At 43.5% G+C, this 27,299-nt stretch overlaps 1 protein-coding gene across 1 annotated transcript in view; it reads left to right on the top strand.

Annotated features, from left to right (window-relative positions):
* The window catches only part of MYLK2 (myosin light chain kinase 2), a 356,223-nt gene that overhangs the window by 274,945 nt on the left and 53,979 nt on the right, over positions 1-27,299 (top strand). Inside the window, exons 8-9 of the mRNA XM_030211793.1 lie at positions 3,868-4,009; positions 19,372-19,442. Coding sequence (XP_030067653.1) covers positions 3,868-4,009; positions 19,372-19,442 — 213 coding nt within the window. The remainder of the gene's footprint in view (positions 1-3,867; positions 4,010-19,371; positions 19,443-27,299) is intronic.

Below are 27,299 nucleotides of genomic sequence, written 5' to 3'. Positions count from 1 at the left end.
TGGGGCAGGCAGTCTTGCCTGCCCGCTTCCAGCGCTGACTATCCCCCGCTGCCGGTTCGTGCTTTAAAAATGGCCGACGAGACTTCCCGGATATTAAGCTTTATAACATGGCATGCTTGTTGTGTCATCTGGGGGACTGGCTCTTCGGAACGGAGCATTACAGTGCAGTACAAATGGAAGTGGCTTTATGTCATCCCTTGCATTTACATTATGTCTTACAGGCTGTGCCTGAGGAGCTGCTGGTGTAGCTCCATTCCAGTGTTCTAGTACGTCCCTCAGTGGTTCTATGGTGTGATATGGCAAAACTTTGGTCCTTTGATCCCTGCTATAGTAGACTGTTGCCCATACGTGGGAATGAAGATTTTCTCCCAGGAACAGAAAATCCGCATTTGTTACTCTGGGTGGACAGAGGACTTAACTCCATACAAAACTTTTTCGAGCCAGGAGGTACCATCAGGGCCCTAGAATCGTTGCCTTTGGATACTTTAGATTGGGCGGATAGATTTGCATATAAACAGGTGGCCCATTACATAGCAGCACTGCCCAGGGCTTCTCTTGGTGTTGATTTGTCCACTAAGTTTCATGAGTTTTTTGAGATGGCCTCCAATGACCCTATATTGATTTCCCTGCTTCATAAGAGTGTACTGCAGTTTTGTCCTCAGAAGGATCTTGACGTAGTTGCTAATAAGTGGTCAATGGACTTGCAGATTCTGATCACATCTCAAGACTTGTTGCGATGTTTCAGCTGGATCCTGAGGTGGTCACATTGGGCAGAGCTCAGAAAGTGTCAGGCTAGAGTGATTTATAGGGCCTATATCTCTAGGGCGAGGCTATATCGAATGGGTGGTGTAGCTTCTCCTCAGTGTGAAAGGTGTAATATCTCCCCCAATACTTTTTACCATGCAATTAAAGCCTTTTGGATTAAAGTGACTTGGTTTTTGGAGAAAATAATGAAACAGAGGGTACAGATGTTACCAGAGAGTGTCCTTTGGGGCTATGTTGCTCTTTTGAGGGTCGGGACTATCCATCAAAATTCTATGAGCCATAAAGCATATCTTATCGGGAAGAAATGTATTTTAACAAAATGGACTCAGCCAGAGGCTCCTTCATCCTGGTATTGGCATAATTGATTTCATGCATTACTCCTGTTAGAACTTCAGGATTCCCAATCTAACTTAAAAATACATCACTTTTATTTAATATGGGAATGGTATATTTTTAGTTTGGCACATAGGGCCCATAGTAATATTCTTAATCAATTTGGGGCTTTATCAGGTTCTTGCTGGTTTTTGGAGAAGGGGCGCGATCCCTGTATTTCACATCACTACAGTTGAGGGTTTTGTTACATGGAGCTGGGTGGGGGAAGGGGGTGTGTCTTGGGGGGGGTGGAGATGGGTTTTTCCTAGTGTAGTCTATACGAGGAGTTCCTTGTTTTACTTTCTGTAATTTTATCTCCTTGGTTTGGGTAGGCGCTAGGACAAATTGGGTTGGACTTAATTGATATATCTTCTTTGTTTGAGGTTCAGTTTGAAGCTCCTGCTTTGTGTCTGGTGTAATAACTTTGCGGTGCTCTTATTCAACCATTGTTAACAGTTGTAACTGAAGGGAGGGGGTGGGTTATGGGATTTGTATAGGGGGATGAGAGAAGTGTTAACATTTGTTGATATGCGATTCATTATGTACACCTTCAGAGGGTACTGTTTTCAGTTTGTTGTCTCTTGACCTCAATGTGTGATTACTTGTTGACTTAATAAAATTGTTGAACCATAAAGCCTCTGATGAAGCCGGGTTGGCCGGTGAAATGGGTCCCATTAGGTGTTGAAGAGCTAAGTACAGGCTTTGAGTTTCTGTTTCTTTGGCTGCTATTTGTGCTGTTTTTTATTATATTTTGAATAATTGAAAATTTTATTTTAAAAAAGTAAAACAAATTTAGTAATTAAAGTAAGTTGTACTGAGCATCACAAGAAAATATGTTGGAGGCTTTTTAGGATCAATGAAAAATAATTGAAGCCAGAAAACACAGACAACTAAATATACCCAGGGCCGTGTACTGCTATGGATTTACAGCCTGTCTCACTAACACAGACTGCTCAATAATTACCGTGGATTCTTTTATATTCGTAATAAGTAAATGAAACCTTTATTCGGGAAGCTAAATTCTACAATGATTAAGATATATATATATATATATATATATATATATACATACATACAACACTGGTCTCCATCATCCAGGCTCTTATCAACAGCGAGAGCTAAGAGCTTCAGAGCAGGTACAGACCTTCTGCACGACACGTCTGCCCACAGATGAACCCCCAGCTCTGCTGTGACAAGCCCTCCCTTTTTATTAGGCTCTGAGCTTATGTTCAGAGCTATGGAAAATTACAGCTACAGAATGCTTACTGTGGGAATGTGGTCACATGCTTTCCAAAGTCTAGGTGGCCAAGCTGGGCCCGGAAAAACAAGTGCCATCCTCCCTTTCACATACCAAATTAGTTAGAGCTGTGTCTTATCTTCTGCATCCCAACTTGTTTTTTTATATTTACAAGAAAAGTTACTTTCGATCAAAGACAAGATTTCAGAGTGTATTATTGGACAAAAGCAGGGTTGAAAAGCAATCCTTTAAGGTAACACTTAATCATTTTTAAACAGAATTAGTTCTAATCAACAATACAGACCCCGAATGCACTGGTCGTTTAAGACTTGTTGAAAAACAATCTTTAAAATTCACTTCCATTACAGGCCGCCAAGAGACTGAGCCAAGCCCAAGGTAGGGCTGCCACTACCGCCCCCCTCCCCGCCGCAATTTCACGTTCCTTGGCTGGCGGGAGTCCTCAGGCCCCGCCAGTAGAAGAAGCCTTCCTCCAGCTCTGTTCTTCACTCCTCTGCATTGCCTACCCTGCCCCTATGGCTGCTTTTCCTCTCATGTCACACATGTTTGGTTTTGATGAAATTGAGCATGCGCGGACGTGAGGGAAGAAGCAGCTGCAGAGCAGGCAATGTGCCAGAGTGAAGAGCAGCTCTGGTGAAAGGCTTCTTCTGCTGGCAAGGCCTGGGTACCCCCGCCAGCCACACAAGAGGCCCCAAAGCCCTGTGTCTGCTCCTCCCCAGCCTCTAAGGGGGTCCCTGACTATACCAAGTGTCAGTGCTGGTTTTTGAGATCCTTTTCCTCCAGTTAACAGTGGGTGTTCATTATGCTTGCTTGTTCTTCATTTTGATTGGGATTGATAACCTTTTTGATCTCTATACATCCTTTGTATTTGGAGTAATTCACAAAACATCCGAGAACATCATCCAAAGAACTGCAGGCCTCTCTAGCTTCAGTTTACTTTACCTCCCATATATCTAGTCCTGATAGGATGATAACATGTGCCCAGACACAGCTGAATATTTAGAAAACTGTTAAGATGTCTGGGGAAGATATGCCTTCTTGGGATGGAAAAAGCACAGAACTTTTGGTGATAAGAGATTTTAAGATTGCGAGAGGGCAGGCTGAGATTCTTGACACAGAGAGAAACCAGCTTATAACTGTACACTTTGTCAAGTGTAAACACAGTGCAGCAAATCATACAGATTCTGTCTTCACCAATATGTTTAACAGTAATGCATTCACACAACACTTTCCTTCTGTTTCAACGTTGTAATATTAGACATAGGGGAACTGGGTAGGCACATTTTGTTTAAACATCAAAAACCATTCAGTGTGACATATATGCCAATAATAGGGGAAATCAGGAGGGGGGGACAAAAACCTTTTTACATCACTGTTTACTATTATTTCATACTTTTTTGCATTTTTTCTATGTATAAATTGCTGCTGTAATAAGTAGTTTGTTGTATATCACCTTTAACTGTATCTGTGTACAGCCTGGAAGGTGGAGAGCTGTTTGAACGAATCATCGATGAAAATTACCAGCTAACAGAGATGGATGCCATGGTGTTTGTGCGTCAGATTTGTGAAGGTGTGCAATACATGCATCAGATGTACGTCTTGCACCTCGACCTGAAGGTTTGTCCCTTTTTTCCTTGGCATCAGTCTCTTACCATGAAAATGTAACATATCAGGCAATCTTTCTGTTATGGTTAAGAAGTTTCAACCAAACACTGAATCTAGCAGCATCTAAGCTGTCATTACAGAGATTAGATATCCAAAGATTAATGTCTTAAAAAATAGGAGATCTAGGGTTGGGCTGGTGGTACTGTCAGTGCAGCATTTACAGCCTCAGAAGGAGATGACATCATGGCTGCTGTTAAGAACAGCACCTGGTAATCAGATTTAGAACCCATAATAACTCTGAAAGGATTGTTCTTGCATTGACCATATTCAGAAAAGTGGGAGAATCTATTCAAGTAGGGGAAATCCTTGGGTAGCTGCAAAGAAGGCTCATGGCACCATACTCCTAGCCATGGATCTGACTGAACCAGAAGAAGAGTAAAAAGGATAAATTATGTCTGTCTATCTATCTATAGATATTTTATTTTATTTTTTATTTTATTTTTGTTACATTTGTACCCTGCGCTTTCCCACTCATGGCAGGCTCAATGCGACTTACATGGGGCAATGGAGGGTTAAGTGACTTGCCCAGAGTCACAAGGAGCTGCCTGTGCCTGAAGTGGGAATCAAACTCGTATAAAGACATATATAGATAAATGTAGGTATGGATATACAGATATATCTATATCTATAAATATAGATAGGTAGATAAATGTGAGACAGTATATTCCGTTTACCATGGTGAATGTTCTTTGAAACTAACGGGAGATGCTACTAAACCAGTGTTCACAGCCCTTGCTGGGGGAAGTGAGAGGAGGTCTCAGCCATCATTCAGCAGTGTCATCTAGTGGCAAACTTGGGGGCTACAATAGGATGATTTCTGAGAGAGATGTGGTCTTTGTCCTCTGGCTGAGGGCAGTTGCTGAAATGACCGGACTGAGTTGGGAGGAAGAAGGATATCAAAATACAGGATATTAAAATGCACTGAACCTGCAAAAAGGTGGGAAAATGTGGGATACAAATGCAACAAATAAATAAATAAATAAATAAATCCCTTCTGAATAGTCCAGACACGTAGGTATATGCACTCCAACCAGCAGTTGGAGACTGAGAACTTCTGATTTCTGACATCATCCTATAAGTAGCCTGTGCAGCCCTCTGCCAGCCAGTATTTCTCAGAATCCAGCAGATGCTTGGCGAGCTATCCTGGGCACCCTTTAATAGTCTGGTAGGCCATGGAGCCCTTGGTACGCTAGGGCTGAGGAGACTGCTCCTTCAAAAAATGTTAAGAAGGGATAGGCTAGGACTAGTCCCGCCACACTTTTGTCATGGAACCCAGGATGGTAAGCCCTTGGACTACAGCAGACAAGTCCTCTAGGGAGGTGCCAAGCAGAGGCGAACCAGGCACTAAATACAAACAAGATACCAGACATGGCAAATAGACCGAGCACACTCAAGACACGGTTAAACCAGAGCCTGGCTAAAGCGAAAACCAGGAACGGAACTTAACAAAAGCAGGAACCAGGAACAAAGGAAGGACACTCATACGGGCCGCAAGGCCGAACTGGAATCCACCCGTAACAGAGTCCAAGGATACAGGCTGCAACGCCGAACTGGAACTCACTCATACCAGAGGGAAGGGAAAAGAAACAGAACGGAATCTCTTGATCAAGTACTACTCAAGCAGTGCACACACACTGCACTAAACAGAGCCACAAACAAGGGGTCAAAAGACCCTACACACAAAGGCACAAAGGAACTGAAGGGGAAAGGACAACCCCACTTAGACTCACATGGTAGAAACCACAAGTTAAAGATAAGAAAACCACACAGGGAAGCAGCACAGGGCTGTGCTTAGAACCACAGCTATAATCGAATAATCCTAACCAAGTCAAACAGAAATCACACAGAGAGGTAGCTCAGGGCTGAGTTAGTAGTCGCAGCTAAACAAAAGAGCTGTTCACTCATGCCACACAGAGGCAGCTCAAGGCTGAGCTAGTAGTCACAGCTAACAAAAGAACCACCCACTCAAACACAAACAGAATCGAACAGAGAGGACGTTCATGCTCAGGGCTGTGCTAGAACCACAGCCATAAACGAATAGTCCTAACCAATTCAAACAGAAATCACACAGAGAGGTAGCTCAGGGCTGAGCTAGTAGTCCCAGCTAAATGGAAGAGCTGTCCACTCATGCCACACAGAGAAGCAGTTCAAGGCTGAGCTAGTAGTCACAGCTAACACAAGAACCACCCACTCAAACAGAACCAAACAGAGAGGATGCTCAGGGCTGTACTATTAGACACAGCTAAACGGAAGAACAGCCCACTCGTGCCACACAGAGAGGCCACTCAGGGCGGTGCTAGTAGTCACAGCTAAACAGAAGAGCAACCCACGCAAACTCAAAACAGTAACCTCACAGAGAGGACTCGAGCAGAAATCACACAAGGAAAACTCAAGACAAGGCCACACGGCCATAGTAAAGGAACACTCATGGCTGTGCCACACAGCACTCAAGGGAAAAAGGAAGCCATTCATAGGAACACTCTAAGCTGTACCATACAGCACTCAAGGAAAAAGGGAAGCCACTCAAAGGAATACACAAGGCTGTGCCACATGGCACTCAAGGGTAAAGGGAAGCCACTCATAAGAATATACAAGGCTGTGTCACACAGCACTCAAGGGTAAAGGGAAGCCACTCATAAGAATACACAAGGCTGGTCACACAGCACTCAAGGGTAAAGGGAAGCCACTTATAGGAATACACAAGGCTGTGCCACCGAGTCAAATAACAGACACTAGAGGCAAAAGCAAGCAAACAAGGAAAGCTGCCTTTACATAAATTAGATAAGAAGCAATGCTCACAAGAATCAGGAGATAAACACAGCAGACAAAGAGTTAAAGCAGGCTAAAGGGAAGGGCTGCTTCTAATACACAAGTCAGAAAGAAGCAGGGCTTACACTGCAGTCAACGGTTTAAAGCAAAGGGAAAAACAAACAATGTTCTTACCAGAACTCAGCCAGCACCCAGAGCCAGGTAGGGAAAGGGATGGCAGGCAGAGACAGAGCACACACAGCTGCATGGAAGCAAAGTAATCAAGGAAAGCAGCTGGGCTGGCAACCACCGGCTCTCTGAACAGTGAAAGGTAACAAAGGAAACCACACAAGGAAACAGAACAGGCTTATGCTGGAGAGCTTAGATAACAAGGAAGTAATCCATTCAGGTTCAAACCAGAACCACACACTCAGGGCTTTACTTGGAAGCAAAACTAACAGGCAAGTAATTCATACAGATTCAAACCAAAACCACACACACAAGGCTGTGCCAAGAGGCACAGCTTAACAAGAAGACCAGTTCCCTCAGAATCAAACAGTACAACAAGAAAAGGGAAAATAAACCTGTTGCAATGACCACACAGGAAAGCTCCTTGGGTCCTTATAAAGGAGTAGGCTGATGATGTCACAAGTAGGAAATGAAGTAGAAGCAGGAAGACCAAAGCGAGGCTTGGCTTCATGGACAGCAAATAGAGGCAGAAGAACAACAACAGGAAAAAAGGCAGACTGGAGAGGTCACAGAGCTAGATACAGAGAAACAGTAGGTCCTAACATAAGGGCATGGCCACAACCGTGACAACTTTGAGCCCATGGATACTATATCTGGGTGTTGCAGGGTTCTTTCCCCCCATCCCATCCCTTTTTAGGCCCAGGTCCTTGTGGAGCATTGGCTAACTGTGCCTCAGTCCTCCTCCCTACTTTTGGGAGGGGGAATTTGAGTGCCTAAGTCTGGGAGTAAGTCAGCAGACGGCAAAATTAATTAAAAAAATTAAAAAGACAAGCAAGAGCAGAACAGTCTCCATTCCATTTGTTCTGCTATCTGGCAGAGACTTTGCAGCTGCTGGAGGAAGTAAGTCTCCTATCACTGGGGGGAAGAATGCTGGGTGAAGCAGATGTGGGTCAGTGTACAGGGATCACAAGTGATGAATCTTGCACCAGGGCTTTTGTGGCAGCCGCAATATTAGGGAATGATGGGATCAAACTGTTGCTATGGCATGTGAGGCTGGAGAAAGACAGAGTGCTAAAATGTGGTAAGGGACTGATTTTGACGGAAACTGCCACCATTTTTTCTGTTGCAGCACAGGAAGATCCTCCTGCATTAATTCCTATGGAATCACAGGAGATTGTGGCTGGAAATAGGAGAGCAAGGTCCAGGAATGTTCTCCAGAATTTGTCCTGTTGATGCACCAAGCCTTCTGCACAAAGCAGAGTGTTATGGCTACTGGTCAGACAGGGAGCAAGCTCAGCACCACCCTCAAAAGAAGATAATTCAGTGGCTAAGCATCCCTGGATAGCCTGGGTGGAGGATTCAAAGAAGAAAAGATCAGTCAGATCAGCAGGTTCCCTAGACCTAGCAAGGGGCAAGGGATTTAAGGGGGGGCGGGGCAGGGAACCAGGCAGACTTCGAGGCAGAATTTCTGGCAGAGGAGGAGGTATCCCCAGGTAAAGATGCCACAATACTGAATATTTTTCACCGAGATGAGTTGCCTTCCCTGATGCAGTCAGTTAACAAGATTTTGAAACTTAAGAACATAACTGTTGCCATACTGAGACAGACTGAAGTCCATCAAGCCCAATATCCTGTTTCCTACAGTGAGCAATCCAGGTCAAAAGTACCTGGCAAGATCCCAAAAAAAAGATTTTATGCTGCTTATCCTTTTCCCAAGTCCATCTTAATAATGGCTTATGGACTTTTAGGAAATTATCTACACCTTTTTTAAACCTTGCTAAGCTAACTGCTTTTACCACATTCTCTGGCAATTAATTCCAGAGTTTAATTAAACCTTGAGTGAAGAAATATTTTCTCCAATTTATTTCAAATTTGGTACTCAGGAGCTTCACTGCGTGCCCCCTACTCCTTGTATTTTTGGAAAGAGTAAAGCAATTCATGTCTACTTGTTCCACTCCACTCAGTATTTTATAGACCTCTATCAGTGCCCTAGCCTGTTTAGCCTTTCTTCATAGGGAAGTCATCCCATCCCCTTTATTATTTTGGTCATCCTTCTCTGTACCTTTTTTTAGTGCTGTGATATTTTTGAGATGTGGTGATCAGACTTGCTCACAGTATTCAATGTGTAGTTGCACTATGGAGCAATATAAAGGCATTATAATATTCTCATTTTTGTTTTCCATTCTTTTCCTAATAATTCCTAACATTCTATTTGCTTTCTTAGCCACCGCTGTACACTTAGCAGAAAGTTTCAACGTATCATCAACGATGACACCTAGATTCTTTTCTTGGGCACTGACTCCTAATGTAGAACCTTGCATCACGTAGCTATAGCCTGGTTACCTTTTTCCTACATGCATCACTTTGCACTTGCTCACATCAAATGTCATCTGCCATTTGGATTCCTAATCTCTCAGTCTCGTAAGGTCCTCTTGCAATTTTTCACAATCCTCTTGTGATTTAATAAGTTTGAATAACTTTGTGACATCTGCAAATTTAATTACTTCACTATTTATTCCTAAGATCATTTGTAAATATATTAAAAAGCAGCAGTACCAGCATAGACCCCTAGGGAACCCCACTATCTTCCCTTCTCCATTGAGATACTGACCATTTAACCCTAGTCTGTTTTCTTTTAACCAGTTCTTAATCCACAATAGGACATTACCTCCTATCCCATGACTTTCTAATTTCCTCAAGAGTTGTTCATGAGGCACTTTGTCAAATGCCTTTTGAAAATTCAGATACACAATACTGACTGACTCACCTTATCCACATGTTTATTCACCCTTCAATGAGCATCTGGCGGACAGTGCGAAGGCATCAAATGCCCTCCAAGGCATTCCCCATGGACAGGCTATCAAGCAGATGATAACAGCTGACTGGGACACCCTGGATGCAGGATTTAGGATAGGGAGGTCAATGACCAGGCTCTATCTGATTCCAGTGGAAGAGGAAAGAGAGTTTACACTTGTCAAAGGTGGATATGCTTGTATCGGCAGGGACCAAGAAGACGATAATACCCATAGAAGGGTGTGCAGCTCTGAAGGAAGGAGGTGCAGCTATGAGTAATTCACAAAATCACTAAATAGAATCATTGCAAAAACAAGCCTTTGAGGTGGAAGCCCCGGGGCTGCAGGCAGTGTTCTGTGGCCAAGCATGTTTTTGTTGCGTGGTGCAGGTTCACAATGAATATATGGAGGATGCAGCAGTAGACCTTCCCCAGGCGGATTATTTAGAGATGTGTATGGCCTTCTCAGCAGATGCCTTATACAACCTTAAAGGAGTTTCAGACAAGGGGATGGTGCTGTTCGTGGCCACATGCCATTTTCTATGGCTTAAGAACTGGTCTGTGGATATGACATCAAAAGCTCAGCTTAGCAAGTTTCCTTTTAGGGATAGCTGCTTTTTAGTGAAGACCTGGAGGAGTTGGTGAAGAGTCTGGAGGACTGTAAGGTCCCTAGGTTCCTGTAGGTCTGTCCCAGGGTGGAAATCATGGGTTAGCTAATAGAGGTTGTTTCTGGGAAGCTGGAAGATATAGGCAATGAAGAATGAGTAGTATGCAGCAAAACTGTTTTCTTTTTAGGGGTAGTCCTTTCATAGTGGTTGCAGGGGCAGTTTGAGTCAAGGCCTGGGACCTCAGAAACTACCCAAGGATTGCAATGATAGTAGGAAGAAGGCTAAAACTCTTTTACTAGTGGTGGATCCAAATAATTTGAGATCAGTGGGTCCTCAAGGACAACCATGAAGGCTATGCCCTGGAGTTCACTCAGAATCTTTTCAGCATCTTCTTGGGAGTCTCCCTATTGATCCTGTCTAAAAGCTTTGATTCAATCAATGTGGAAATTAAAAAGAGTAAGACCATTCTTCCCGAGGACCGTCTTCTGTAATCTGGTTCAATCTTTAGTCCTCAGTCATCTAGACTACTGCAACTCACTCTACATTGGCTGCAAGGAGCAAATACTCAAAAAAAACTCTAAACAGCCCAGAACACGGCAGCCAGACTCATATTTGGCAAACCAAAATATGAGAGTGCTAAACCCCTACAAGAGAAGTTACACTGGCTCCCACTCAAAGAGCGCATCACGTTCAAAGTATGTACCCTAGTACACAAAATCATCCATGGTGATGCCCCAGCATACATGTCAGTCTTGATAGACCTACCATCCAGGAATGCTAAAAAATCTTCTCACACATTCCTCAATCTTCATTTCCCCAACTGCAAAGGTCTAAAGTACAAACTAATGCACGCATCAACCTTCTCTTACATGAGCGCACAGCTCTGGAACGCATTACCACGTAACCTGAAAGCGGTCCATGAACTAACCAACTTCCGGAAGCTACTAAAGACCCATCTCTTCGACAAGACCTATCACAAAGACCAAGTCATGTGAAACTCACACTTATACCATGAATGCAAATCAAGGCCTCCTGTCTCTTACTTTTATGCTTTCCATTACCATCCAACACAAACCCTGTTGTAACTCCAAATGCCTAACCTCTTCTCATTTCCACTATCCATGATGTATTGTAAGCCACATTGAGCCTGCAAAGAGGTGGGATAATGTGGGATACAAATGCAATAAAATAAATAAACAAATAAATAAATTGTCAAGCCAACACTGGACATACTGTTATGGCTACAGACAAACACTCTGGTTCTTCCAGGCAATAGGGGCATAGGCAGTACTCCATCTATTATGAAGGACCCAAAAAGAAGGTATTGTTCCATCCCATTTTGGACCTCAAGCATATGAACAAGATATTGGAAAAAAACATTGGATCCAGGAGAGTGGAGTGTGACAGAAGTGGTCTTTAATTGCGTTGTGCAGTGTTGGGGAACACCAGTTACGTATCTCATGGTGACAGTCAAAGAATGTGAAAGTTCCCAAGTTCTTCAGTTACAGGAAGAACCTTCCCACCCCACCTCCCCAGTTCCCACCCTGTGCAGCCTGCCTCCAGCGGCACCCTGCCCTGAATAGTGCATCCTGATATACACTGGGTGGGGATGCACCGCATGGGGCATAGCGCTGCCATATTTCAAGATGGCAGTACTGGAGGCAGGAGCGAGTGGACATCATGCTTGCTTCCCATTTTAAGTGGGAATGGTTAGTTCAGCGGGTTGTGGACCTGGAGAGCCAGGTTTGATTCCCACTTGCTGCCTAATGGTCGGCAGTGGGTTAAGATCTTGAGGAACCAGGTTCAATTACTTCTGCAGCTCCATGTGACCCTGGGCAAGCCACTTAGCCCTCTATTGCCTCAGGTACAATATAATTAGATTGTGAGCCCATCAGGGACAGTTCAATAAACCGCCTCGATTTGTGCTTCGAAAGAGGCCGTATATCAAATTGATAAACTTTAAACTTACTGTTGTCAGGAGGCTTGTCTGGTTCCCTCTCTCAGTAGGTACTACTTTGGTACATCTCATGCGTCTGGACTACTCTGGAGGAATGATAATTTTCTTTCTCTGAGTACCACTAAAACAGTTTAGAACCTGCCCAGGTTGATATAAGGAAGTGACCATCTGTTCCTTCTACATTATGTCTGCACATGATTTTATTGTTGGTTTCTTGTTGATTGTTCCTTGGTTTAGAGAGGTAAATATTCCTTGCTACTGCTTTGATATGTAAATACTGGCCAGCAAAAGGCTTCACAGGATATGTTCAACCTCCATATTCATGGAGGCAGGGTACATTGTTATGCATATTTATTATGCATATTATCTGTATTCAATTACATTGTCTGTGTAATTGATAAATAGTTTGCAGTATCCTATGATTGACTCCTTGTGAGCTTTCCCTATTGGCTGTTAGCTCTGAGCTAGGGCCAGCCTTCCCTCTCTGCTCCTGCGGACTATGTGAGAGAGCCAAGTCTTGCTAGCATGCTGTTCTAGGGCTCATCCCTCCTTAATCTACTGTAATTCCATCAAGATTTTTCAGCACCTGCCCAATTATTCCCCTTTAATTTACTCTGAGTTTCTCCCCGTTATTTCCTTTGAGAGTTACAGCTTTTTCTTTCAGTGGACTGACGTTCTGGCCAACTCCTTGCCTCTGGAGTGGCTAGATGCAGACTCTATTGCAGAGGGCAACAATTCTCTTCCAAGCAACTGAACTGGTAAAGTTTCTACTTGGGAATGGTTTAAGCTGGTTGTTGAAGCTACTCTATACTTTGCCTAGAACAGTACAGTGAAAGTTCTTGGACACTGCAGTAAAAATCTCAGGGGGAGTGAAAACTCCTTGTCACTCAGTGGATTCTACTGACAAAGATTTTAGTGGACATATACATACAGAGTAATTATAAGCATTCCTAAATGCAAAATAAAGCACAGAGTTACAAGTACATTGCCTTAAAGCTTCTAATGTGGGGACTCAAATGAAAAGAGAATTATGTAATGTTTATCTCAGCTCCTTGAAGGAAAGCCTTTCATGCAACTCCTGGCAAAGAGTGAATGTATCAGTAGTTGATGCATATGAAATTAAATATAGAGCAAGTCTCAGCTTTAAAATAAAGGTGAAAAAGGTTTTCAAAGTAAGAGTTAAAATAGCATTGCCTTAAAAAAAAACTTGTGGTGTCAGTTTGAGTAGAAATCTGGATTGTTAAACTAAAAGCCTGATAGTATTTGCTGCTGGAGAGTTATATAGAAGGCAGTTTTGGTGCAGTAAAGGAAATACTCTGAGGAAATTTATCAAAGCTAAAAAAAAAATTATATGGCTTGGAACTTAACTGTGTGAATTTAAGTGAGAGACTTGTCTGTTTGAATAAACTAAGAATTGTGGGGCTTGCATTCAAGTCTATGAGCAAAAGATTTGTACAGATTTCATAAGCCTTCCAGACAGGTGGTGCCAGCTTTCCTGCAAAGAAAGGCAAACCTGCATAATTAATTAGCTGAAGCCACCTGGTTTGTATAGAGCAAGGAGCTTGCCTCATTTCCCCATTGCCTGCAAGTTACAAAGAAAAGAAATTTCCATATTTAGTGCCTGCAAGTTACAAAGGAAAGAAATTTACATATTTAGGGCTTCCTAATTAAGATGTTGTGTGCAACAGGAGAATAGAGAGCTGCCTGCACCCTCTCTCCTCCCCCACCCCCTGCTGTTTCTACAAGGCAACATTTGGCACAAAGCCAAGGTTCACTCTGCAAAGGTGTTCTAAGAGAAAAAAAAGAGGGATTTATTTTATTAGTGCAAGGCTATGGCAGATTCTGAAGTAGTTGAGCAGCCTAGCACAGGGAGTACAGCACAAGCCAGTATGAGCAGTGAGAAGGGGTCAGAAAGATCCAGAAGACCACATATGCCTACAAAAGCCAGAGAGATATATGAAACTGAAGTAGAAATGAAAGGTACAGAGGCACACGTGCCCCTGCAGGGGAAAATCAGTCTTAATATTCTGGCAACTCCAGACACAGATCTAGAAATTCTAGGGGTTCCAGGTCCCAAAAATCACACAGGACAAGCCATTCCAGCAGGTCCACTACAGGCTCTATTGCTCTTAAATTGCAAATGGATGCAGTGGCTGCCAAATCAGAGTTTTTTTTTTTTATAGTAAACAAGAAGCAGCCATAGAACTTGATAAACTTAAAATAGAAACTGATGCTGAATGTAAGAAGGGAGCGTTAAATATTGCCTAGAAGCTGCTCCAGCAAGAAAAAGAAGTGGCTGTCCTCAAGGCCCAGATAAAAGCACTTGAAAGTCACAAGGCAGGATGGTGGGGAGAGTCAGTTCAGCCATATCATCGCCAAAGATTCTGCCCACTGAACAGCAGCATATGTGAAGGCTCATACCCTGGTTCACAAAAGCATACAGTCATGATCTGACTCAGAAGAGTCATCAGATTCTGAGAAAGCATGTTCCTTTACACTAGAGTCTAATTCACCTGAAAGAAGCAAGCCTAAGGCAAAGCATTCTATGGAGGTGAGCCGCCACCACAGTGATCCACACTCACCCATGAAAATGGATGCACTACCATGGGCTCTTGCTCCAGGAAAGCACACCAAGAGAAATGCTTCCTTTCAACCTCAGACTCTGGTGCTACCCAGGAACTGGGTTCAGACAAAAATTGAGCAGTTATGCCCAGCAAAACAACCTGTGATTAAGCAAGAGCTACCTGACCAGCTGTACTCCATGCCTGACATCAGACTAATACCAGCACACAGCCAGCCACAGGCACCTATTGCCAGTGCAATAAAGCCTTCAGAGAAAGAAGATCTAGCAACATACATGGCCCACAAAAAGATGGTGAATATGGGGCTTACCTAGTTCAATGATTGCCCTGAAAAGTATAGAAGTTGGAAATCTAACTTTAAGGACTCCATGGCAATTATGAAGCCCACTCCAAATCAAGAAGTGAACCTGATAAAATTGCTGGGAACAGAGTCATCCGAGCATGTGCAAGGATTTACCAGATGCATATCTGCATGACACCTCCAGAGGATTGAAAGAAATGTAGGAGAGATTGATCAGTGCTATGGCAGCCCAGAATCTATCCAACAGGCATCAATGAAAAAAAAATTTCCCAAAGATTACAAATAAAGATAATAAGTTACAGGGATTGGGAGACCTCCTCCAGGAATTGGAAGCACTCAAAGCTGACCCAAACCTTCCTACTGTACTACTTGGATACAGCTTGGGACATACATGATATTATATTAAAGCTGCTGTATGACTTAAGAGAAAAATGGTCATCAGTAGGTGTCAAATATAAAGAGGACTACCAAGTGAGATTTCCTCCTTTCAGTCTTTGTGAAGTTCATCCGAGGTTTGGCAAAGAGGAGAAACCACCCCAGCTTCATGTTTGATGTACCCGAAGCAGTCAAGACAGGCTACTTCCTGAGTGAAAAGCCGGTATAGAAGTGTAGCAACACTAAAAAGCCTACAGCTGTACATATGACAGATGTGTCACCCACAGAAATCCCACCAACTGATTGTCCTCCTACTACAGAGAAAGCAGAGGATCCAGATAGACAGTGTCCTATACATAAGAACCCTCATCCTCTCAAGAAATGTAGAGGGTTTAGGGAGAAACCTTTAAGAGAATGTAAAGATCTGTTGAAAAAGTACAGAATCTGCTACAAATGTTGCTCTTCATCCAAGCACATGGCTAAAGACTGCAAAGCAGCCATCAAGTATATGGAGTGCAATATTGACCAGCATGTCAGCGCCTTATACACTGACAAGAGTAAGCATACTTCTACAGGAACTCCAGCCTCAGAGTCAAGCCACAATGGGGAAAAGGAGGTAAAGCAAGTGTCACCCTTGAACGTTACTCCAAACTGTACACAAGTGTATGGAGGAGGCAGCAGTGGACGTTTATGCACCAAAATATGTGTTGCTAAGGTATATCCAAAAGAGCAACCAGAAAAGGCAGTAAAGATGTATGTCATCATAGATGAGCAGAGTAACCAGTCCCTGGCAAGGACAGAGTTCTCGCTATCCCTACAACCTCAAGACCTGTACAGGGATGACAAAGAGGGCGGGGAGAACAGCAAGTGGATATGTGATAGAGGCAATGGATGGCAGCAGCAAGATCCATCTACTGACTCTTATTGAATGTAATCAGATACCTGATAACCGAGAAGAAATTCCCACACCAGAGTTTGGACAACACACCATCATTACCTGCAACCTATAGCGGAGTATCTGCAGCCTTTGGACCCAAATACCAAGATCTTACTCTTGTTGAGAAATTTGAGGGTCACATGCAGGTCCTCTTGACAACCTATATTCCTACTGACTCACCCTGGGATAGGTGATAGTAGGTGACATCTGTCTTAACAGACTGAGACCAAGTGTAGATGTCTATAAAATGTGTGTCTTGGAAAATGGGTGCACCACATAGGACAGCCCAAGAGGGAGGGAGAGAATATGGCACAGATGTCAGATGTCACAAAGAAATTGCATCTTCACTCCATCAACCAGCTGATAAAAGACCAGACACCTACCTTCAAAGTGTCATCAGAGATACAGAACTGCAGATACAGTGACAACCTGGCACCACTTGGGAACTTTGACTCATGCTTCCCTGGAAGACAAGGAACTTCTTCAGTAGAGCCATCACTGAGGCAGTGATCCACACCACCATGGATCGTTATCCACTCCAGAGACTCAAAGACACTTCTCTCTCTTTTGTATTGTTTGTATTGTCTGTCTCTTGTTTCAGCTTCTGTGAGACTGCAAGAGAGAAGTTGCCAGGGTAACAGGAACTGGAGACAAGCAAAACGCTTCCAAGTTTAAGATCAGATATAAATGGACTTTTGCATTGCATTGTCTGTGTAATAGATAGATTACACTGTATTAGGACTGCTTTTCCTATAGTTTGCAGTAACCTGTGATTGACGCCTTGAGCTTCTTTCCCTGTTGTCTGTTAGCTCTGAGCTAGGGCCAGCCTTCCTTCTCTGCCCCTGCGGGCTGTGTGAGAAAGACAGTCTTGCTAGCATGCTTTGTGACCAGCAGCTGTTCTAAGACTGATCCCTCCTTAATCTGCTGTAATTCCATCAAGAATTTTCAGCATCTCCCCAAGTCATTCCCCTTTTATTTACCCTGAGTTTCTCCCCCTTATTTCCTTTGAGAGTTACAGCTTTTCCTCCCAGCTGGGCTGAGGTTCTGGCCAACTCCTTGCCTCTGGAGTGGCTAGATGCAAACGATTGCAGAAGGCAACAATTCTCTTCCAAGCAATTGAACCGTAAGTTGAATTTTCTTTGTTTATTTTGAGTACTACAACAAAGAAGATTTGCTTAAGAATTGAGAATCTACTGGTAAAGCTGCTACTCTATGTAGTATTAGGATGATGTCAGAAGTCAGTGGTTCTGCTGGTAGGGGTGCATGTATCTACATGTCCGGACTGGTCTGGAGGAATTTAAGGAAAGAAATCTAACAGGTAAGACCTAATTTCTCTTTAGCTGTGAATGAAGGCTTATACTGCCAGGTCTCAGTCCCAGTTTCAAGTGAGCAGGAGAAAAATGCTGGTCATTAAAAAATAATCATCATCAGCTTTTTGATATATGAATAAATGAGTGGCACTATATGTAGTACAGTACGGAAGCACCAAATATTCTGTTACAGTTACAGGGGACATTTTTAATTGTAACCTTAACCGTAAACCATGTAATTATCCCCATGACAAGGAAGGACTTTGTAATTAAACTGTTCCTTGTATATCTATGGGGCTCATTTTCAAAACAGGAAAATGTCCAAAAAGTGGCATAAATCTGCATTTGGACATTTTTCTCACAAAAATGTCCACATTGGTATTTTCAAAACCAATTTTTAGGCGTTTTTCTATGAAGTCCATCAGAAATGCAGTCAAATCACAAGGGAGCTTGTCAGGAGTGTGTTAAGGGTAAAATCTAGGTGTTCGTGGCACTTGGACATTTTTCAGCCATAATGGAATAAAACAAAATCATCCAGGACTAAAACTAAGGCCTTTTGAGCAAGACCTGTTTTTAGAATGAATAAGGCACAAAAAGGTGCCCTAGATGACCACTGGAGGAAATCAGGGATGACCTCCCCTTACTCCCCTACTGGTTATTGACACCTTCCCACACCCCAAAATGTGATTAAAAACATTACTTACCAGCCTCTATGCCAGTCTCAGAAGTAATGCTCAGGTCCATTACAGCAGCATGCAGGTCCCTGGAGTTAGTCTAGTTGTGGGTGCAGTGCACTGCAGACAGGTGGACCCAGGCATATTCTTCCCCCCTACCTGTTACACATGAGGTGGAAACTGTGAGCCCTCCAAAATTCACCCAAAGTCTACTGTACCCATACATAGGTGCCCCCTTCATCCATAAGGGTTATTGTAGTGATGTACAGTTGGGGGTAGTGGGTGGGTTTTGGGGGACTCAGCAGACAAGATAAGGGAGCAATGAGATGTGTATCTGGGAGAATTTATATGAAGTCCACAGCAGTGCCCCCTAGGGTGCCCCATTGCTCTCCTTGGATGTCTGGGGGCCCATTCTACTAACAATGCTGGATCCTCCTACATACCAATGACTTGATTTTGTGCATTTTTCACTTGGACTTTTCTTTTCCAAAAATGGACCTAAAAGATAAATGCACAGAGCACAAAAACATATAGTAAATAGCCATTTTCGAAACGTTTTTCTGTTTTGAAAATAGCTATATTCCCCACTTGAATTTTGGATGTTTTAAGCAAAACATCAAAGTTGGATTTAGACATGATATCGAAAATGCCCCTTCACGTCTAATAAACAGATGACAAACACATAATAATAATTACAAAGAAAACACATTGTGATCTTCTGTTTCCTCTCAGCAGCTGAGAGAGAGAGAACCGGATGATAGAGGGTAGGTGTCAGAGAACTGTGAGCAAATAGGACCACTATTCTGTCCCTTATTCCTGATTCATGCTTTTGTCTTTTGCAGCCAGAGAACATTGTATGTGTGAGTCAAACGAGCCACATGGTAAAGATTATTGATTTTGGATTTGCTCGCAGGTATAGTTCATCTTTCCTTCTACTTTCAGCATTGCTGCAGATAGTAAATTTACAGATCCTCATTCTTACAGTATGTCATTATCAGTTTTGACCTTTATTCGCTTTTACTTTATTTTGCTGTTTTGTTTCCTCCTCTCTTGTGCACACTTTTCTATTTTTGTCTCCCTTTGTCATGGATGCATCAACAAAGAGATCATCATGGGTCAGTGGCAGAAAATTATACTTATAGCTTACTATAAACTTGGATACTCACTTTATCTATCTTTTTACTTATGCATTTATTCAAATATATTAATGTGTTATGAAATGTGCTCAGACCATACCCATTCAAACCATTATATCCCCAAGGGGAATATGTGGTAATGCCACAGTGGAACCATCATCGCACATTTGATGTCCCCCTCCAAAATATGTATGTACATACACCAAAGTCAACTCAAGAATATTCACCACACAGGTATATATAACCAAATCCTGTATAGTAAATTGCATGTATATTGCACTGGGTTAAATATAGAGCTACATGTGCTGCATCTAGATATAGCTAAATACACAGAACTACTTTGCAGTATTATACATTTCTAAATAAACTCGCAATGTTAAATAAAATATTAAGGAGGTATGCAATGATAAGTGACAACCAAATAAACTACCCACATGTACTGCTTTACCCTGACTACATGCAATATAATCGCTTATCTAGCAAAGTAAATATAATCACTTCCCTTGAGGATATTGTGCTCGTGTTTGTGCTTCAATAAAATCCAGTCATATATAGTAACATAGTAGATGACGGCAGAAAAAGACCTGCACGGTCCATCCAGTCTGCCCAACAAGATAAACTCACATGTGCTACTTTTTGTGTATACCTTACCTTGATTTGTACCTGTCCTTTTCCGGGCACAGACCGTATAAGTCTGCCCAGCACTATCCCCGCCTCCCAACCACCAGCCCTGCCTCCCACCACCGGTTCTGGCACAGACCGTATAAGTCTGCCCAGCACTATCCCCGCCTCCAAACCACCAGTCCCGCCTCCCACCCTCGGCTCTGGCACAGACTGTATAAGTCTGCCCAGCACCATCTCCGTCTCCCGCCACCGGCTTTGCCACCCAATCTCGTCTAAGCTCCTTAGGATCCATTCCTTCTGAGCAGAATTCCTTTATGTTTATCCCACACATGTTTGAATTCCGTTACCGTTTTCGTTTCCACCACCTCCCGCGGGAGGGCATTCCAAGCATCCACTGCTCTCTCCGTGAAAAAATACTTCCTGACGTTTTTCTTGAGTCTGCCCCCCTTCAATCTCATTTCATGTCCTCTCGTTCTACTGCCTTCGCATCTCCGGAAAAGGTTTGTTTGCAGATTAATACCTTTCAAATATTTGAACGTCTGTATCATATCACTCCTGTTTCTCCTTTCCTCCAGAGTGTACATGTTCAGGTCCGCAAGTCTCTCCTCATACGTCTTGTAACGCAAATCCCATACCATTCTCGTAGCTTTTCTTTGCACCACTTCAATTCTTTTTACATCCTTAACAAGATACGGCCTCCAGAACTGAACACAATACTCCAGGTGGGGCCTCACCAACGACTTATACAGGGGCATCAACACCCCCTTTCTTCGGCTGGTCACACCTCTCTCTATACAGCCTAACAACCTTCTAGCTAGGGCCACTGCCTTGTCACACTGTTTCGTCGCCTTCAAATCCTCAGATACTATCACCCCGAGATCCCTCTCCCCATCCGTACCTATCAGACTCTCCCCGCCTAACACATATATCATTCATCCACTTCATTCTTGCTATATCAGCTGTTCCCTTTAACTCTGGCCGAGTTTCACAGATCTTCTTCAGAAAGGGAAACTTTATTTAACATTGCGAGTTTATTTAGAAATGTATAATACTGCAAAGTAGTTCTGTGTATTTAGCTATATCTAGATGCACTTTATCCTCTGATATGGGTATCTACAGCTTGAGGATCTGGCCATTGATAACTACATTCCCTTGAAGAGAGAGATTAGGGCTGATTTACATCATTGGAAGTCTTTGACTTTGTCCTGGTTTGGTCACATTGCTATAGTGAAAATGAATGTGTTGCCCCATTTGCTCTATCTTTTTCAATCCTTACCAGTGCCTATTTCTGATTACTTTATGGAGCAGCTGGTACAGGAGCCGACGAGAGAAGGAAAAATTCTAGACCTAGTCCTTAGTGGAGCGCATGATCTGGTGTGGGAGGTAATGGTGCTGGGGCTGCTTGATAACAGTGATCATAATATGATTGGATTTGATATTAGCTTTGAAGTAAGTATACATTGGAAATCAAATACGTTAGCGTTTAACTTTAAAAAAGGAGACTATGATAAAATGAGAAGAACGGTGAAAAAAATCTTAGAGGAGCAGCTGCGAGGGTCAAAAATTTACATCAGGCATGGATGCTGTTCAAAAACACCATCCTGGAAGCCAAGGCCAAATGTATTCCGCGTATTAAAAAAGGAGGACGGAATACCAAATTACAGCCGGCATGGTTAAAAAGTGAGGTGAAGGAAGCTATTAGTGCTAAAAGAAAATCCTTCAGAAAATGGAAGAAGTAACACAATGAAAATAATAAGAACAGCATAAGGAATGTCAAATCAAATACAAAGCGCTGATAAGGAAGGCTAAGATGGACTTTGAAAAAAAGTTTGCATTGGAGGCCAAAACACATAGTAAAATTGTTTTTAAGTATATTAAAAGCAGGAAGCCGGCAAAAGAATCGGTTGGACCGCTAGATGACCAAGGGGTTAAAGGGGCGATCAGGGAAGACAAAGCCGTAGCGGAGAGATTAAATAAATTCTTTGCTTCGGTTTTCACCGAGGAAGATTTGGGTGGGATACCAGTGCCAGAAATGGTATTCGAAGCTGACGAGTCGGAGAAACGTATTGAATTCTTTGTAAACCTGGAGGATGTAATGGGGCAGTTCTACAAACTGAAGAGTACCAAATCTCCTGGACCAGATGTTATTCATCCCAGATTACTGATAGAACTGAAAAATGAATTTGCGGAGCTATTGTTAGTAATATGTAATTTATCCTTAAAATCGAGCGTAGTACCGGAAGATTGGAGGGTGGCCAATGTAACACTGATTTTTTAAAAAGGTTCCAGAGGAGATCCCGGAAATTATAGACTGGTGAGTCTGATGTCGGTGCCGGGCAAAATGGTACAGACTATTATAAAGAACAAAATTACAGAGCAAATTCAAAAGCATGGATTAATGAGACGTGAAGGGGCATAATCGAACGTCGCCAGCGATCTATTTTGGCGGTGGCGCAACAGCTGGCCGGAACTGTATTATCAAAAAAAGTGGCCGGCCATCTTTTTTTTCAATAATACGGTTTAGGCCGGCCAAATGCCAGCGTTCGCCGGGTTTGAGATGGGCGGTTTTGTTTTTCAGCGATAATGGAAAAAAATGCCGGCCATCCCGAACCCGGCGAAATCCAAGGCATTTGGTTGTGGGAGGAGCCAGCATTTGTAGTGCACTGGTCCCCCTGACATGCCAGGACATCAACTGGGCATCCTAGGGGTCAGTGCAGTGGACTTCAGAAAAAGCTCCCACATGCATAGCTCCCTTACTTTGGGTACTGAGCCCCCCAAAACCCACTACCCCACAAGTGTAGAACACTACCGTAGCTCTTAGGGGTGAAGGGGGCAACTACATGTGGGTACAGTGGGTTTTGGAGGGCTCCCATTTACCAGCACAAGTGTTACAGGTAGGGGGGATGGGCCTGGGTCCGCCTGCCGTAAGTCCACTGCAGTACCCACTAAAAGTGCTCCAGGGACCTGTGTACACGCAGGCCTCTAGGACTTGTTGCTGCTGTATAACCTTGGCACACCAGTTGAAACCTGAAGACTAATTTCTTTGAAAAAGTCCTTTATTGGAATAAGCACGTTTACTCACAGTTAACTGCAGATCAGAGGTTGTGCCCCACTGGCAAAGAGTCTCCAAGGTACTGAGATGAGCAGTAGGTCAGAGCTGGCAGATTGGTGTACAATGCCCTCTTTCAGCAACATTCAAGGTAATAACTAAGTTCTCTAATGTGGGTAACACATGAAAGGGATCTAAAAGTGGCTTACAATGGACAGTGTCCCTTACAGTGGGCGCAGGGCATGATTAAGTATTTAGGAGTATGTATTTCAGCTGATTTGTCCCAGTTATATGAGCTAAATATACAACGCTTATTAAAAGACACTGAAAAACAATTGCAGGCATGGGGATCCCTTCCACTCTCTCTCCTGGGGCGTATTGCATTGTACAACATGATTGTAGTTACAAAGTGGCTCTATGTTTTTCAAACTCTCCTGCTTTACTTAAAGAGTGGGGAGGAAAAGAAATTAATGAGGTTAATGCAAAAATTTTTGTGGAGTGGGAAGAAACCCCGCCTTTCCATTCCAACACTGAGTATACCGGTAGAATATGGGGGTTTGGGACTACTGAACGTGAAATATCTAACAATAGCTAGTGGCATGCGCCACATCACTAACTGGTTTCGCAGAACACAGGACCATACAAATACAGAACTGGAATTACAATTATACCCAGAAACGCACTTCAGCAGCTATTTGCACACGATGGGATTACCATTGCCACCCCTACTGAAGCATACAGGAATAATGACATCAGCAAAAGCAACTTGGAAATGGATCTGTAAATTACACGGATTTTCTTCGAATGTTACACCATACTTGCCAATATGCGGGAACCCTGCCTTTGCACCTGGAAGGCTATATTCGGTGTTCCGCAGATGGAAAAGGAAAGGGATAGTATACTTGTTACAAGTACTTACCCGTGAAGGACAGATAAAGCCGTTTCAGGAGCTCTGTACTGAATACGCCCTGCCGCCCTCCGATGAGTTCTATTATGCACAGCTAAAGCATTATATACGTTCCTTGTCCTGGGAGGCGCTGGTGGAGGATGTCCAGGAAGAGTTGGCAACAGCATTCTCTTTAGAGGCACAGCAAAAAGTGCCCCTCACGTTCCATCACAGGCACATCAGGGACCAAGTTACTGGCGGCCTGGAAACGAGATATCCCCATGGCCCTTACATTGCCTCAGTTCAAGTCCCATGTGCTTACAATGCGCAAAACAATGAACATGACGCAGCTTTTCGACTCTACATTTCTCCCAGAAGAGCCTTTCACATGGGACTCTCGCCTTGGGGAGAGTGCCTCAAATGCAGGGATCCGGGGGCAGTGGTGTGCTGGAGCGGGCTCTCACGGGCTCGCGAGAGCCGTTTGTTAAGTTTTTAAGAATTTTGGGAGCCGGTTGTTAAAGTAGGCCTCCCCATGGCTACTTTAACAACTGACTCCCAAATTGTGGGCTTGGGCCCCCTCCTGAATTCTCTTTTACTTTGCTGGCAGTGATGCTGGCCCCACCAGCCAAGTAAATAGACTGCTGCTGCTCCCTGCTGCTCCCTGCTCCTTGTTTCTGACTCTGAGCATCAGGCTGGGACTTTTCATGCAAGCGCAAGAAGGTTCCATCATGCTGCTCAGAGCCAGAAACAAGCAGCAGAGAATGGTGGCAGTTCATTTATTGGCTGATGGGGCTCGGCAAAGGTATGCCTAGCGTGCCCGCACAAGGGAGGGAAAAGAGAGAGGCATGTATTCCCCCCTCCCCTCAAATTTCAGGGCCGGCTATGCCCGGAGAGAGAGCCCGTTGTTAAAAATTTACCAGCACACCCCTGTCCGGGGGCCACCCTCGGGCACAAGTTTTGGTTCTGCAAGGGCATAGTCTGATTTTGGAAGAAGCTAGTACAATATGTTTCTGAGATGTGGAAGGCGGACTGGAAGTATGACTCGGCGCTGCTCCTGGGCCATTCTGTTCTCATACACCCTGTCCCATCAGGATTTACCGCTTTTGTATGCAAAACTATTGTAGTGGCTAAACAAGCAATACTCTCAGAATGGCTTACATACAACTACTCTACAGTATCGCAGTGGCGTGTGCGTATGATAACGTTACTGCAGGTAGAGAGGGTGGGAATTATAGACTTTAAAACGAAGACTGGAGTGCATTTCCAACTCACTTGGACTCCCTTTTGGAATACTCTGACTCCAACTGCCAGGAGTAGACTGTTAAACTTCTAGATATTGCCCTGTTCCCTGCGTTATTATGTTCATTTGATGCCATAGCAAAGGAAACAAAAAGGGAGGGGTGGGAGGGGAAGGGAATGGGAGGGAAGATTAAGTCCTATTTGTTGGAGTAGAAGTACTATGTGTTAGTTTAGCCACATGGGGGGAAAATATCAGACGTTCATACATGATGATGTTAACTTTTCTTCTTAAGTTTTGAATAAAAATGATTGAAACATAAAAGTGGCTTACAAAAATGGCCACTACCTCATGGACTACCGGAAACAAAACTGGACACACTCTGACCCAGTTAGCAGGGGGAAAAGCACCATGGGAGTAGAGCCCACTACCCTACACCCACCACAATGCATTGCTGATGTGACTCTGCAGTGCACCTAACAGAAAAGGTGTCACACTCACCCCAGAGCCACATCACAACCAGGGAACAGCTGTCAAAGGATAGAACACATTCTGCTGTCATGGAGGTGGGTACGGCATTTGAGGCTGGAATAGAGGCTGACAAAATGTTTTATTTTTATTTTTTTAGTGTGGGAGGGGGTTGGTGACCACTGGGGGAGTACAGGGAGGTCATCCCCCATTCCTTCCGGTGGTCATCTGGTCAGTTGGGCACCTTTTTGAGGCTTGGTCGTGAAAATAAAAGGACCAAGTAAACCCGGCGAAATACTGTTTATCGCCGCTTTTTGTTTTCCATTATCTGCAAAAGCCGGCCATCTGGTAGCCATGCCCATGCCCACCCATGTCCCGCCTTCGCTATGCCGCTGACACGCCCCCTTGAACTTTCACCGGCGAGGCGACGGGAAAGCGGCGATGCTGTCAAAAAAAGCCGCTTTCGATTATACCGATTTGGCCGCTTTTGAGAGATCGCCGGCTATCTCCCGATTTATGTCAGGAAATGGCTGGCAATCACTTTCGAAAATGAGCTGGAAAGTCAACATGGATTTAGTGAAGGGAAATCTTGCCTCACCAATCTACTACATTTCTTTGAAGGGGTGAACGAACATCTGGATAAAGGTGAGCCGGTTGATATTGTGTATCTGGATTTTGAGAAGGTGTTTGACAAAGTACCTCATGAAAGATTCCAGAGGAAATTGGAGAGTCATGGGATAGGAGGTAGGGTTCTATTGTGGATTAAAAACTGGTTAAATGATAGAAAACATAGAGTAGGGTTAAATGGTCAGTATTCTCAATGGAGAAGGGTAGTTAATGGGGTTCCCCAGGGGTCTGTGATGGGACCGCTTCTTTTTAACATATTTCTAAATTACCTAGAGATGGGAGTACCTAGTGAGGTAATTAAATTTGCTGATGACACAAAGTTATTCAAAGTTGTTAAATCGCGGGAGGATTGTGAAAAATTACAAGAGGACCTTACGAGACTGGGAGACTGGGCATCTAAATGGCAGATGACATTTAATGTGAGCAAGTGCAAAGTGATGCATGTGGGAAAGAGGAACCCGAATTATAGCTACGTCATGCAAGGTTCCATGTTAGGAGTCACAGACTGAGAACGGGATCTAGGTGTCGTTGTTGATGATATGTTGAAACCTTCTGCTCAGTGTGCTGCTGCGGCTAAGAAAGCAAATAGAATGTTAGGTATTATTAGGAAAGGAATGGAAAACAAAAATGAGGATATTATAATGCCTTTGTATCGCTCCATGGTGTGACCGCACCTCGAATATTGTGTTCAATTCTGGTCGCTGCATCTCAAAAAAGATATAGAGGGGCATAATCGAATGAAA

The sequence above is a fragment of the Microcaecilia unicolor genome, chromosome 8 (genome assembly GCF_901765095.1).
Source record: "Microcaecilia unicolor chromosome 8, aMicUni1.1, whole genome shotgun sequence".
Lineage (NCBI taxonomy): Eukaryota > Metazoa > Chordata > Amphibia > Gymnophiona > Siphonopidae > Microcaecilia > Microcaecilia unicolor.
Note: the sequence above shows the minus strand (reverse complement) of the source record. Positions and strands in the feature narration are given on the sequence as shown.